The sequence below is a fragment of the Alosa sapidissima genome, chromosome 24, assembly GCF_018492685.1.
Source record: "Alosa sapidissima isolate fAloSap1 chromosome 24, fAloSap1.pri, whole genome shotgun sequence".
Lineage (NCBI taxonomy): Eukaryota > Metazoa > Chordata > Actinopteri > Clupeiformes > Clupeidae > Alosa > Alosa sapidissima.
The window spans coordinates 301,645-315,190 of record NC_055980.1 but is presented as its reverse complement, the minus strand read 5'-3'; the positions used below and the strand labels follow the sequence as shown (position 1 = coordinate 315,190).

The 13,546-nt window shown below is 38.9% G+C and overlaps 1 protein-coding gene across 6 annotated transcripts in view; it reads left to right on the top strand.

The window, feature by feature from the left end:
* bub3 (BUB3 mitotic checkpoint protein) overlaps positions 1–9,065 on the top strand; it is a 234,451-nt gene extending 225,386 nt beyond the window's left edge. For 3 of the 6 annotated variants that reach the window (XM_042082918.1, XM_042082917.1, XM_042082916.1), the window contains exons 5-8: positions 4,643–4,801; positions 5,280–5,457; positions 7,533–7,749; positions 8,310–8,615. In XM_042082918.1, the coding sequence (XP_041938852.1) occupies positions 4,643–4,801; positions 5,280–5,457; positions 7,533–7,749; positions 8,310–8,319 (564 nt within the window). In that variant the 3' untranslated portion in view covers positions 8,320–8,615. The other 3 variants (XM_042082920.1, XR_006027116.1, XM_042082919.1) reach the window with 3 other exon arrangements.
* Positions 9,066–13,546: the final 4,481 nt, after the last annotated feature.

Sequence of the window (13,546 nt, the reverse complement as noted above, 5' to 3'; positions counted from 1 at the left end):
CTAAATGAAGAGGAAACACTGAGGATTATTTAAAAAGCAACTGCAACTATTGTGCGTCTGCCCTGATTCTGATACCGTGGGGGTATTAATTAAACCGTGCCGGGCCGCCATGCTGAAATAAACATAGAGGAAACACTGCTTTAGGTCAGTGGTTGTTTTGGTTGGTGGTGTAGGGGAGAAACTTTTTTATATTACAGGATTCACTATTATAGCACTGTCATGATGTCGACTTACAACTGCAGCCTGGACCTAGGCCTAGGTTACTGCGCTTATTTTTATGACCGCGTCAGCCAGGTCGCAGTTCACTTAAATTGTTAATAAACTGGTCGCTGGTTTGGTGAGACCAAACCTTTCCATTAATCTTATTTCCATAGTTACTTTCAAGCACTGCGTTAATTTAATTGGCCATTACTAATTCAGCGATCTCTAAACAGATGTGGTATCAAAATGTGAGGTCGTCAGGGCAACATTACTGCGAATATGGGAACAGACTATTTCTATAATATACCATTTCTATTCCATATACAGTACGAACCAGACATGGGGGACTCGAGTCACATGACTTGACTCGAGTCAGACTCGAGTTGCATTTTTTAGGACTTGATACTTGCTTGATCAACATGTATAAAAGACTTGACTTGACTTGGACTTGCTATTCATGACTTGTGGCTTGACTTAGACTTGAGACAAATGACTAGAAATGACTTGACTTTTTTTCATAGATATTAAGGCGTAACTTTACGATTTTAGAAAATCTGCTTAGGTGCTGTTGCATGCGTCACATGAGCGAACCTGTCATTGTTACCAAGTGACGCGACAGACCAACAGCAAGTGCCAGATCAAATGAGACAGACTGAGGTACAGTAGGCTAACTTGCAGTATGGAAGGCTCTCCGTTTATACCAAAACATAATAATGTTTGGCTACATAGATGATGTATCTGACAATTCAAAAGAGAAATGAACAGCAGTCTGCAAGTGCGCAAATTAGCGACATAACCACCACCACATTGATTTTCATCCATCAGAATTAGTCGTGTTAGAAACCTACTGTCAAATTTGTGGCATGTTAAGAGTTTGCTTTATGCTTTTTAGTTAATGCCATTAGGTTAAAATGTGTGAAATGGCAAAGTGAAACATTTTCTTGTCTAAGTTTAATCTTGATATGCTAGCGAAAATGTTGCCAATGTAACCTAAAGTAAGCGCCTCTCTTTCTCCCTCCCTCTTAAACACGTCCCTGTTCCATAGCCTACAGTACGTTACAGCCTAGTAGTAACAACAGTAAGTAGGCCTAGCTAACTGCCAGCAATCAGCACAGAAAAGTAGCTTACTTCACATGTTAGGCTTATGTATATTATGATATAGCATTGACAGTCCTAAACCCTCCTAAAAACCATTGCGCTATCGCGCTTGTCAAAGTTTGGCAGTGACGTCGGCGGCAGCGTTTGATTGATTAGTTCACTTTTTCAACATTTGGGTCCCTGGAGATGTGACGGGTCAGCACAGGTCTAACTTGAACTGTTTTGAATATATTTTCATGATTTGATGTAGCTTACCTTTATATTTGAGGCATATTGAAACAATAATAGGCTATTTTATAATCGGTCTACTTGAAATACATTTATTTTTATTCGTATACATTTCATCTTATTCTATAAACTGTTCAGATGTATGTGGCTTGAATGAATGCAATGTCTATTTGTTTGTTACAAATACAACTCCAGCAGTTCATAACTAGCCTATTGTAGCTTATTTTAAAATGAAAACGTGGGTAAATCATCATGAATTTGTATGATTTGGCTATGACTTGACTTGCTTGACCCAAGCTATGACTTGCTTGACCTACTGTAATCTATGAATTGACTTGACTTGCTTGGTTGTCACAAAAAATGACTTGGACTTGCTTGAGACTTGAAGGTTAAGACTTGAGACTTGCTTGTGACTTGCACATGTGTGGCTTACTCCCACCTCTGGTACGAACCCACGACATAGCCTACCCAAACCTCAACCTCACCTGCCGCCTATGGACAGGAATTTCACAGTAGCCTACATGCATGCACAGAAAAATAACATATCCACATATAAGCAGCTTGAAAACATTCCAAATATTTCCAAACATTACAAATATTTCCATGTATTTATCAATATATTGCAAAATATGAATAAATGTTCAATATTGGCCACTTTCTTATATTTTCTGCATATACTTAAATATATTCAGCATGGACTTTCATGTAAGATATCCATTTTGGGTTCCACATATACTTGCATACCCTAAAACTTCAAATAATAGCCGATTCCCAAATAGACGCCTGTCTCTTTTAAACGCCTGGTGTGGCTACAGGTCTGGTCGGTTTTAGTTTCGGGTTGTATTTAATCTTCTAAAACCAGTCAGATCGTCTGTTTAAGCCAGTATGGTGCAGACTGTGCACGCTAACGTTATGATCAGATGGCCTTAAACATTTGCATGTTCCACTTTTGCATAAATAATTCCTGAACGGTTTTGGTCAGGGCTGAAAATGCAACTGTGTTTGACATAGGGCAGATATAGGTTGCTAGTGACAAAATTCAGCTTTCAGTGTGATACAATCTCTTTGTCAATTACGTTTGATTTAATCTGTTCTGGCTATCCCCGCTATTTGGATCTTTTCACTCAATGAACAACACTAAATTAATGATGATCCGTAATTGTTATCGGATAGCCTAGTCATTCAGTGTGTTTGAAATAATTAATTCGATAATATTTTCCATCTTTGCAGAGGAAAAATTTTGTGTAAAGATTTTTTTTTTTCAGTAGGCAATGCTTTATCCTTCAGCCTATATTTGAGCCTACATAATCACTGCTCACAAGGGATCTATATTAGATTATTACACTTTTTTTTTCACAGAGGCCAATGGAATTGAAATAAAATGCATTTCACTCTTATAAACAACTGGTTTATTTTTATACAGTTGAGTGGATATAGTTTTAAACCTGACCACCTGAACCAACTCACTAAACTCAAGTTTGAGCTATAAAGAAAGTAAACATCCTACCTTAAAAATCTAAATGTGCAAATTTATGAAAAATAAAATAAAATAAACAAACATTTAGCAGTGCATAAGCAATACGATCAACTGATACAATTAGGTTACATCAGATCAAACTATTTTGTACGCTAGGGCTAGCCCTACTGAATCTGAGAATAATATACTGCACAATATTCATCAGCAATATTCATGCTGATTAACCTCTCTCCCCGCTTTCTCTCACCGAAGTCTATCGGCTGCTGCTGGCTCCTGAAACATGGCATCTTTTAACCTTCACAAGAGCATCAATATCAGGTTAAAATCCTGAGTAGCACATTTCACAATGTCATTCAAGTGTAGGCCTACGTTTGATAACCTTCAGCGATGCTTTGTTTGTTTGGCTAGGTTTGCCCAGGTTGTTTTTGTTGCCATTTTTGGAGCCTGGGCTGTCCACAGAGATGTTTTTTTTTTACAGTGTATTTAGGACACAGACAGCTATAGCGGTTGGTTATAGGTCGGTGATGTTTGCAGTAAGTGACATAAAATGTTTTAGCCTAAAAAAAACGTAAAAATCGTAAAACTGAGTGACAACTTTTTTTTGGCTGACCTTAGCGGCTGAATTGAGCATTTCGGTTATTTCTTCGAAAATGCACAACTCCTCACTGGAATGGGCTAGAGATTTACTCTTTTTTTTGGCATCCTCATAAATCTTTTCTCTACAAGATTGGGGCCGGATTAAACCATCTAGCGGGCTGCATGTTTGACACCCCTGGTCTATAGATTAAGTGTGTGTCTGGCTTTTGGGGGAGTGGCATCACGATGGTTGCTTTCGGCCGTGATGTTGGTCAACCATCACAATGGACGATGACCTTGTCCATCAGCCCAACCCTAACTGCTACCTGTTTATAATGTAAAATTAGTTAGAAAAGAGGGAGCCATACATTATAATCAAGACCTGATAAGACATTTAATGCCAAGTTGAAATGTCTCTCTAGTAGTTTGTAGTCTCTTTTGATTATACCTACAGTTAGGCTGGTTTCACCAAACTCACTTCCTGAAGAGTCTGGGTACTCACAATTAGGAAATGTTCATCGTAATGCATTGTAATTATTGGTCCTGCCAAACCAAAGTTAATGCAGTCACATTGATCTGGGATTCCTAATGTTACCACCTAATAATAAACCATATTGGTGGGCAGGGAACAGTGTTACCTTTGCTGTATAACTTTACACAATCTTCTGAATTGTTTCATGTTTGCAGACATTTCTACTACCGTTTACCGCAGCCACGTTCAATTTTCAAAACTAGCGTCATCCCCTCTCACCACTGACTAGCCCACCATCCCAGCTTAGGGAAATGTAAATGCACTCAGAGGAGCCAGACTAGTATCTCAGTGAAATGAATATGAGTGGAGATACTAGGCGAGTGTGGGCCATGCTAATTTATAGTGTCTTCAGAGAGTAAATGTTCTGTGTGCCTTTGTGGTTTTGGCAATGTCCTTGCACTTTTTGCATTTTGTCATGTTCCTAGGCATACCAAAAATGGAAAATATAGTAGATATGGGACCTGGGAAGGTATTTGTCTATATTATTTTAAGTATTATGGTAGCATTATCATTAATTTCCCCTTCCAAAGGTTTACACTCTGTCAGTTGCTGGAGATCGACTTATTGTGGGAACAGCTGGAAGGAGGGTGCTTGTATGGGACCTCAGAAACATGGGTTATGTCCAGCAGAGAAGAGAGTCTAGTCTGAAGTATCAGACTCGTTGCATCCGTGCTTTTCCAAACAAACAGGTTTGCCTTGTTATTTCCTTGTTTTTGTAAATTAAACCAAATTTAATGTAGACATGATGCAAATGATAACACAGTATAATACTGTATGTATACAGTACACTGCAAAAAATAAAATCTAACCAAGTGTTATTAATCTTTATATTAAGATCAAACAATCTATTTGGTATTGTTTTACAGGAAAGTGCTAGGTAAGTCTCTTTATACTAAAAACAATACCATCAACATTGTTCGATCTTGATATAAGCTTAACAGTTTTATATATAATTAATACACAAGCAGTTTTTGCAGTGTAAGTTTCTCTGTTTATTTTACTTTTATGTTTCATTCAGTCATGAGTGAATTATATGCATATAAATAGAGCCATTGTTTCTTTTTTTTCCAACATACATGTGTGTGTGTGAGATTCTAACATTTTTTTTTTTTGGAATGGGCAATAATAACTGACTGTTTAGTTGTATGTGGTTTATGCCATCTGCAGGGTTATGTTTTGAGCTCAATTGAGGGAAGGGTGGCTGTGGAGTATCTGGATCCCAGTCTGGAAGTGCAGAAGAAGAAATATGCATTTAAATGTCACCGTCTGAAGGAGAATGGCATTGAGCAGGTCTACCCTGTCAACGCTATCTCTTTTCACAGTATTCACAACACCTTTGCCACAGGTACACTTTCCTATTAGTTCTATCTTCTACTATGACTGTACTGTGCAGTAATTCCGTGGAAATGCATGGATTCCAGTTGCTTCCAGTAGCAGCAACTGGAATCCATGCATTTCCACGGAATTATTTTTGGAATCGTATCCCTTATCATACCTGTTCATTTGTACTCGTCGCTCGACTTATCGTGACTAAATTCAAGATGGCGATGAACGGTAAACTTCCTGAAGGTACTGTCTGTATAAATCGTCTTGTAAATAAACTACCAGTGCTTTTTCAAAGTTCTTAGTGTCTCGTTTTAAATGTCAAGGCCCTCGGAAATCTACCAATGAAGTGTGGAGCTACTTTGAGCCTTGTAAATGGTGTAAAACAGTGATTTATTTGCATGGCTAGGCTGATGCCCGAGGCACCCCCCTTGAAAAACTGTTGGTAGCATCGGCTAACTAGCACCAGATTTCTGAGTGCAGGGGGCAAGCAGAGATGAGCTATGAGACATACGTTCACACTCAGTATCATGTTTCAACACACTTTAGGTCAATATCAAACCGGAATTCTCCTTTAATGATTATATTTGTTCTTAACAGGATTATTTGTTATGTGTGGGAACCTTGCTCTTGCCAAAATGAATTTGAAGGGTATGGTACCACTGGTGGGGGTTTTATGGGGGTCCAAAAACCCTCTCCGGCAGAGGTGACTCTTTTGGAACCCCATATTTGGACCCCCAAATGACCATGTGGGCACTTGATGATCCTAATGGGATTTATCCCAACTTCACCGTGGTGCCATAGTCAACGTCAAAACAGTTATACACAGTTAATTACTTTACTATTGACTGACAATGGGTTACCATCAAAAACATCGCCTGAAAAAAGCAACCCTTACCCCAATAATGTTTGAATGACTGAATAAAAAAAACCTAAAGACATTTATTCTGCAGAGGAGTTGCTGCTAACATCTCGTGACCGTGCGTCTTCAGCTGTGCTTCATAATACGCCTTTCGCTATAGACCAAAAAATGAGTAGGCCTAGGCTAATAATTGGATATAGGTAATTGCTATGCATAAATGTATTGTCATAATCAGTTACCTTGTCAACCCACAAATAATAGTATATGACAACATTTACTTTTTTGTATTATTTACCACAAAGTCTGGTATAATACGGCCTAAACAATGTAGGCATTAAGTCAAGTATCAGTAGCTTAATCCAAGTAGGTAGGTATCCAAGTAGGTAGTTCCAGAAATATGCTTAACCAACATGGACGTGCGAGAACGCTCGTGCCCAACACTACACTCGTGCATGAGCTGTTATCTCGGTGTGTCCCACAGAATTGAATTCTATTTGTGGTGATAGGTTTGCAGAATTAACTCGAATGCAACAGTTTTTAACAAATTTGTGCAGCGCGGTTATGATTCTAACCAGATTTAAGCACAATTTAGTACAACCAGGAAAATCATTGTGTGGTGGTCAATGTTGATATTGTGGTGGGCCGCCACAAATAAATAAATGTATGGGAAACACTGCATCTACCAATCAGCATGTAAAAACTGGTGCTGGAAGTTGCAACCATGTAACGCCATGTTTTCAAAAATGTCGGCGGCCAAATGCCATGCTAAGTGGCTGAAGCTAACCCTCCAAATCCTGACTCCCTGGCTGTGACCTAACCCATGTATAAATATAGTGAAGTAACATTGTGCACAGTAGAAACATCATATAAATGGGAACACTTATGTTCTAACTATAAAAATGGCGGAATCAACCATATGCATGCTCTTCACAATGACGGCTAAGAGCTGTTATTAGACATTCACTAAGATGTATAGCCCAGCAGAAATCTATCTAAAATAAAACTTTTTCGAAGTACCATTCATTATGTTGTAAAATATTGAAGTTGTGAGTTGTGGGGAGTTTATATGACTTAAACTGTATGTTTTGAAGTGTTGAATTTCCCAGTGTATATAATGTACTATATAAATAAACTTGCCTTGCTTTACCTACTTGCTAACGTATGTTGATTAGCATTTGATTTTTACCCTTTTGTACAGCCAGATCTTTTGTTAAGTCTTTTATTTCCATTGACAGGTGGTTCTGATGGCTTTGTGAACATATGGGATCCCTTTAACAAGAAGCGTCTGTGCCAGTTCCACCGCTATCCCACCAGCATTGCATCTTTGGCTTTCAGTATTGATGGAAGCCTCCTTGCAATTGCTTCATCTTATATGCAGGAGCAGGGTGATATCACACACCCAGAGGATGCCATTTTTATCCGACAGGTCACAGACGCTGAGACCAAGCCAAAGTGAGTTATTTCATCTGGTCACAAAAAAACATGAGTACCTGTGGACTCTTTAAGGGAAGAAAAATACTGCAGAAAAAAACACTTTTTTGATTTTGATAGATTAATACCACTTGGTTAGATTTTATTAGTTAAGCAGTTTTTGTAGTGTGCAAACAAGAAGTAGGAAGTAGTAGTAAAGTAAGCAAGTCTTTATTTATATAGCACATTTTTATGCACAGAGTGCAACCCACAGCACTGTACACACAGACATCAAGACATAGACAAACAAATTAACAAATAATGAAAAGAAAGATTAGATGTATTCTATAGAAATGGAGTTTGTTGCTCTTTTCTTTTAGCACCCAAAAGCACAATACAACATTTTATCTGGGATCTGGGAACTCAGTCACACATGACCCTCATGCTTTTTCTAGTCGTTTTCTGCAACCATATTTAGTCAATAAGTACAGTCAAATCGGTATTTAAAAATACTGCTCTAACTTTTTTTTTTTTTTTTTAATGTCTAAAGAACATTTGTGGACATGATTTAATAAAAAAAACACTCTTGTTTTGGTTTGCAGGTCAACTTGAATGTCTCATGGATAACCAATCTCTTGGTCACCTGTTGTCACCTAATTTTGCCTGTTTTTCCCCTTACACTATTTTTACTCTTTTTTTCTGCCTCTGTCATACTCTAGAATATGTTTATTCTCTCCTCTCTTTTTATTCCCCATAGTTTGCCATTTGAAAGACTACTTGTATATCGATTTAGTGTTTTATGTATATCTACTTAGTGTTTTGTGTACATTTGCAGACTCCATGCTGCTCTGGCATCACTCTTACTTGAGTGTTTCCTGGTTTCCAACAAATAAACAACTGAAATATAACTTTCTTTTACAGTGTATTTTGACAACTCATAAATATGATTGGGGTCTTGAGATCAACTGCTGACTTGACTGTGACTCGCCCTAAAACTGACGCTGCCATGTCAAGAGCATTTTGGCATGGCACAATGTGGAGGAGCTACCTGAAACATACTGTACATCTACGGTGACCCTCTTCATTGTATTCCCTGTAATACAGTTTCAGCTTGCCTCATCAAGGCTCTTTGAATAGAAATCTTTGGCCATGCTTTCTCCACTTTAGGTGAGCAATGAACTCTTCCAGGTGTAGCTTTTTAATGAGATATTCGAGCTGTCAAAGTGTCATTATTTCCTTCACACTTCTGATACCAATGGGTCAGAACCAGTGCCAGTAACAACTGGTTTCAGCTTCCCTCTTGTGAGATTTGTCATTAAAACAACCAGTCAAATAAATGCAAAAGACTAGAGCCTGAACCAGAAATGCACATTTTTGTGTTTTTTTATAGGGCTGTCAAAATAACGCGTTAAAGGACAATTCCGGCGCAAAATGAACTTAAGGGTTAATAACCGAGTTTGACCGTTCTCTGGGATATGTTTTCATGCTAATCAAATGCGACTAGTTTTATTGCAAACTGCTAATTAGCTTATAACGCTAGTATTAAGGGCAGAGACTCAAGTAAAAAGAAATCACTATTTCTATACCACTAACAAGGCTCAAAATAGCACCACACTTCGACGGTAACATAATAAGTGTCCCTACATGTAAACCAAAGCATTGTGAACTTTGTAAGTATACAAACAGGTTATTTAAAAAGATATAGTTTAGAAAGACGGTACCATTCACATATACAGGCAATGCAGGCGGGCACCATCTTGGAAAAGGTCATGTGACAGTTCGCAACGTTGGACCGGTTCAATCATACATTCTATGAGTTGAATGCATAGGCTGAATGGCGTGCAACGTGAGCTGGACTGTCACGTGACTTTTACCTCAAAGTGTGGTGCTATTTTCTATGTCTACACATTATCTACACATGTGTTATTAACCCCTAGGTTCATCTTGCGCCAGAATTGTCCTTTCATTTCGATTGATTAATTACAGAAATAATAACGTGTTAAAAAATTAACGCTGATTAATCGCATTTCATAGTGACATTTGACTCAGTGCAGTCTGGCTATCTTGACTGAAGGAGGCAGACGAGAAAGCACTGCTTTGAATGAAACATTTAGCCTATTTTTTTCAAAAGAACGCCCAGACCAATACTGTTGACAGGAGCATCAATCTACTATTTCTGCAGTAAGGAATTTCCGTTGCCTACCATAGCAGTACTCAAGTCTGAAGTAGCACCTCAATGCTAAAGAATACGGAGGTAATTTAGTTACTTTATTGGGTAACACATTACAATTCAAATTTCAGTAATTAGTTAGTTACTGTAACGTCCATTCCTGCGTTACTCACAATATCTCTAATATATTGACTTATTGTTTCCATAGCAGCATTCAGTGATTGTTTATTTAAAATTAGTGCTGTCAGTTAAACGCGTTATTCGCCTATTTCACGCCGCCATTTTGAATATCGATAAGCCGTAAACTCACTTCCGGTTAACAATGTCTTATGGAGAAACTAACGCTATCTACAAGTTTACAAGGAATTTGCGGCATCTGCCAAATATTAATCTGTCACAGGTGGCAGATATTGTGTAACATCACACGAAAATTTAGCGATCCAAACTGGATCAGGGATATAAATTGTTCCATGAACAATTTATATATAAATATGAAGGTAAAGTCAGTCAGCTAGCTAGATGGCTAATACCAGATAACTAGATGGATAATACTAGATAAGACACAACAGCTTGTAAATGCACTTCAATAAAGCAGTGTAACAAAATTATCCTGTAGCCTACTTCTACTAAACCATCAGAATTGGATTGTAGATAAAGAATGTTCCATGAACAGTTTGTTTTGTGAAGGTGATGTTGATGTCAGCTAGCTAGGTGGCTAACGTCAGATCCAAACAGTTTGTAAATGCACTTCAATAAAGCTGTGTAAAGAAATAATCCAGTATTTTATTTTGAAATGATTACGTGCATGTTGTTTTTGTATAGTCTCCAATGTAGTAGGCCTAGATGGTAGTGTCGTTGTGAGATCACTGTGCTACCAAGCTCTTAGAAAAAACAAGGAGCCGCACAAACGAGGTGTAGTGAACATTTGAATCTGTCAGTGGCAAAAGGAACAAGTACGCTGAAATAGCTATTGTTTACAACAGTCTTTTTGAAGGGGGTGCGTTGGCCAAATAATATTAAAAAGATTGAACACATGGCTATGGTTTGTCAACAAAAACGTTGTCTAGAGTATGCATCAATAATTGACAAACGCTACCTACCCTGTTTTTCGTGCTAAACATCACTGAAGCCTAGTTGATTGAAGGATGACATCTTACTTGCAACAGTGTCGATGTCTAAGACCTGGGCGATGTTTGAGCATCTTGCAATGTTAATAACAAATGCACCTTCCTGTGTATACTACAGTAAGGAGTCTAACTTGTGAAAGTTAGGTGTGTTTTATGGGGAAATGTTTTGGATATCATAGAAATGATGGTCATATGAAGGACAGAACACAAGGCATTTAATCAATGATATACCAGCTTGGCTTTTTTATGTAAGCTTGCCTTTTATGTAGGTACATTGTAAAAGGCAATCTTAAATAAAACGCCAAGCTGGTATATCATTGATTAAATGCCTTGTGTGTATGCGTCCTTCATATGACCATAATTTGTATGATATCCAAAACATTTCCCCATAGAAACACACATAAGTAGCAAATTGTTGCAACACTATGGAAGACAAAGCTCTTATTTCTTTCCCAAAAGTTTAGTTGTTCCACCAGTTAAGGTTCAGAAACTTTTGCTAATATGTACCACTCACCGTGCTATTACTAACACTACTTCGGCCAGCAAGACTGCGGGGATATGCTGTTTTGTGTGTTGGTAGAGGTCTCTGTAATCACATTGTTGCACATGCCACGCACTCAGGTAAACGTAACCTAACCAGTTGGTCATTAAAAAAACAAAAACATCGGGACGCTGCAGAGTGAAATCCACATTATATATGCCCTATAAAAGGTTAGTGTCAAAGTAACAAGTAAACAAGAAACCTATTTTATTGAAAAACTTGTGGACATTATATATATGTACACCCGGTGCCACCCGGAGCAGGCTCACAGCAAGCCATGAGGTCCTTACTGCCAGGAGAGATGAGACCCAGCAGTGGTTGGCAGGGAGGATCCTCAAGGGAACGTGGCAAACTGCAGATATGCGGCAGGGGCTGGAGCCAGAAGTGCTCCACCACTGGATCTCTGGTAGGTCAAGGTCTCCCACTGCAGCATCGTTATGATACATCTGGGTGCAAGCCTAGATTGTCAGGTGGTTGATTCTTTGCAGGTTCCCCACTTTGTACTAATGGAGGTGAAATGGCCAGACATCACCAGCATCACGAGGCACCTCACATTAAGTTCGTTGGGGGGAAACCTCAACTAAAAACTAGACTTTTAGATATCAGAAGCAAACTTGGTTCATGGACTCGGGACCACATCCTAAGGACGCACAATAAATTTAGTCACCGTTGACCACAAGGGGCGCTATAATTGGCAACACTTTCTCGTATCGACACCAAACTTAGTACGTAGACTCAGGACCACATCCTGAGGACGCACAATAAATGTAGTCACTGTTGACCACAAGGGGCGCCATAATTAACAACACTTTCTCTTATCAACACCAAATTTTGTACGTAGACTCGGGACCACATCCTGAGGACGCACAATAAATGTAGTCACCGTTGACCACCAGGGGCGCCATAATTAACAACACTTTCTCGTATCGACACCAAACTTGGTACGTAGACTCGGGACAACATCCTGAGTCACAGTACATATAGTTTGACCACTAGGGCGGCGCTAGAGGAACAGGAAGTGCTGATGCATGTCAGTTGCAGTGCAGTTCAGAGACCCTGGGCAATGGGCAAGTGGTGCAGTAGAAGCAATTGGCAGGCGAAGCAGTTGAGACCTTGGCAATGTCAACTTTATCTGCCATCTCGGCGGCTAAAGTATCTGCAAAGAGCTTGGCCCCCTCATTGCTGCGAAGGCAGCTATTTTTCTGATTAATCTTATCTTATTTGAAACATCTCTATTTTACTTAGCCCACTTTCATACAGTGGGTCCCATTAAGAAGTGGCCACTTCATTCGCGCTTACCGTGATTCACACAGCAGCATTATTAAATTAATCTGTCACCATATGCCTATGCCTATGTTTGCAAAAAAACATTTTAATTTGATTCACATTACATGTTGACAATGAGTAGGCTAGTTTTGGTTGTTGGTGGTGTTATTGCATCCCTTAGTTATGCCTACAATGCAAGTTCCCTCGCGATTGGAAGCTCCTGTACACAATAGTAGACGCATTTCAAAACATCGCGTTAGGAGTTAGAAGTCCTCGCCACTTCTTTTAAGCTGTCACAGACTTAGGTGCTACTTTTAGGGCTAAAGTGCTAAATAGCAGTCCTAAAGTTATAAGTGACAAAGTTACGAGTGCAAGCATCTCATATCAAATGACCATGGCATTACGCTAAACAACATAAATCCCAATTAGCAACATAAATCTCCTCCCTATAGCTAGCCACACAAGAAATTAATGATACTAAATCTCTGCTTAGCATGCTTCTCCGCTTAGCCTTCTAATAACAGAAGGGGCACATTTATGTTGACCACTACAACATGACTCATGTCTGTCATGACTTTCATAAAGGAAGCACACCATCCAGCACATACACATGGAAACCGATATTTTAGGTACTTGGCCACGAACTCAAAACGTGTCTCTCTGAAGCTCTGTTCTAGAATATTTGCTCTGAACGCTGTGTTGCTAGGCAACATCAAATAAACGAAATGAGTCTTT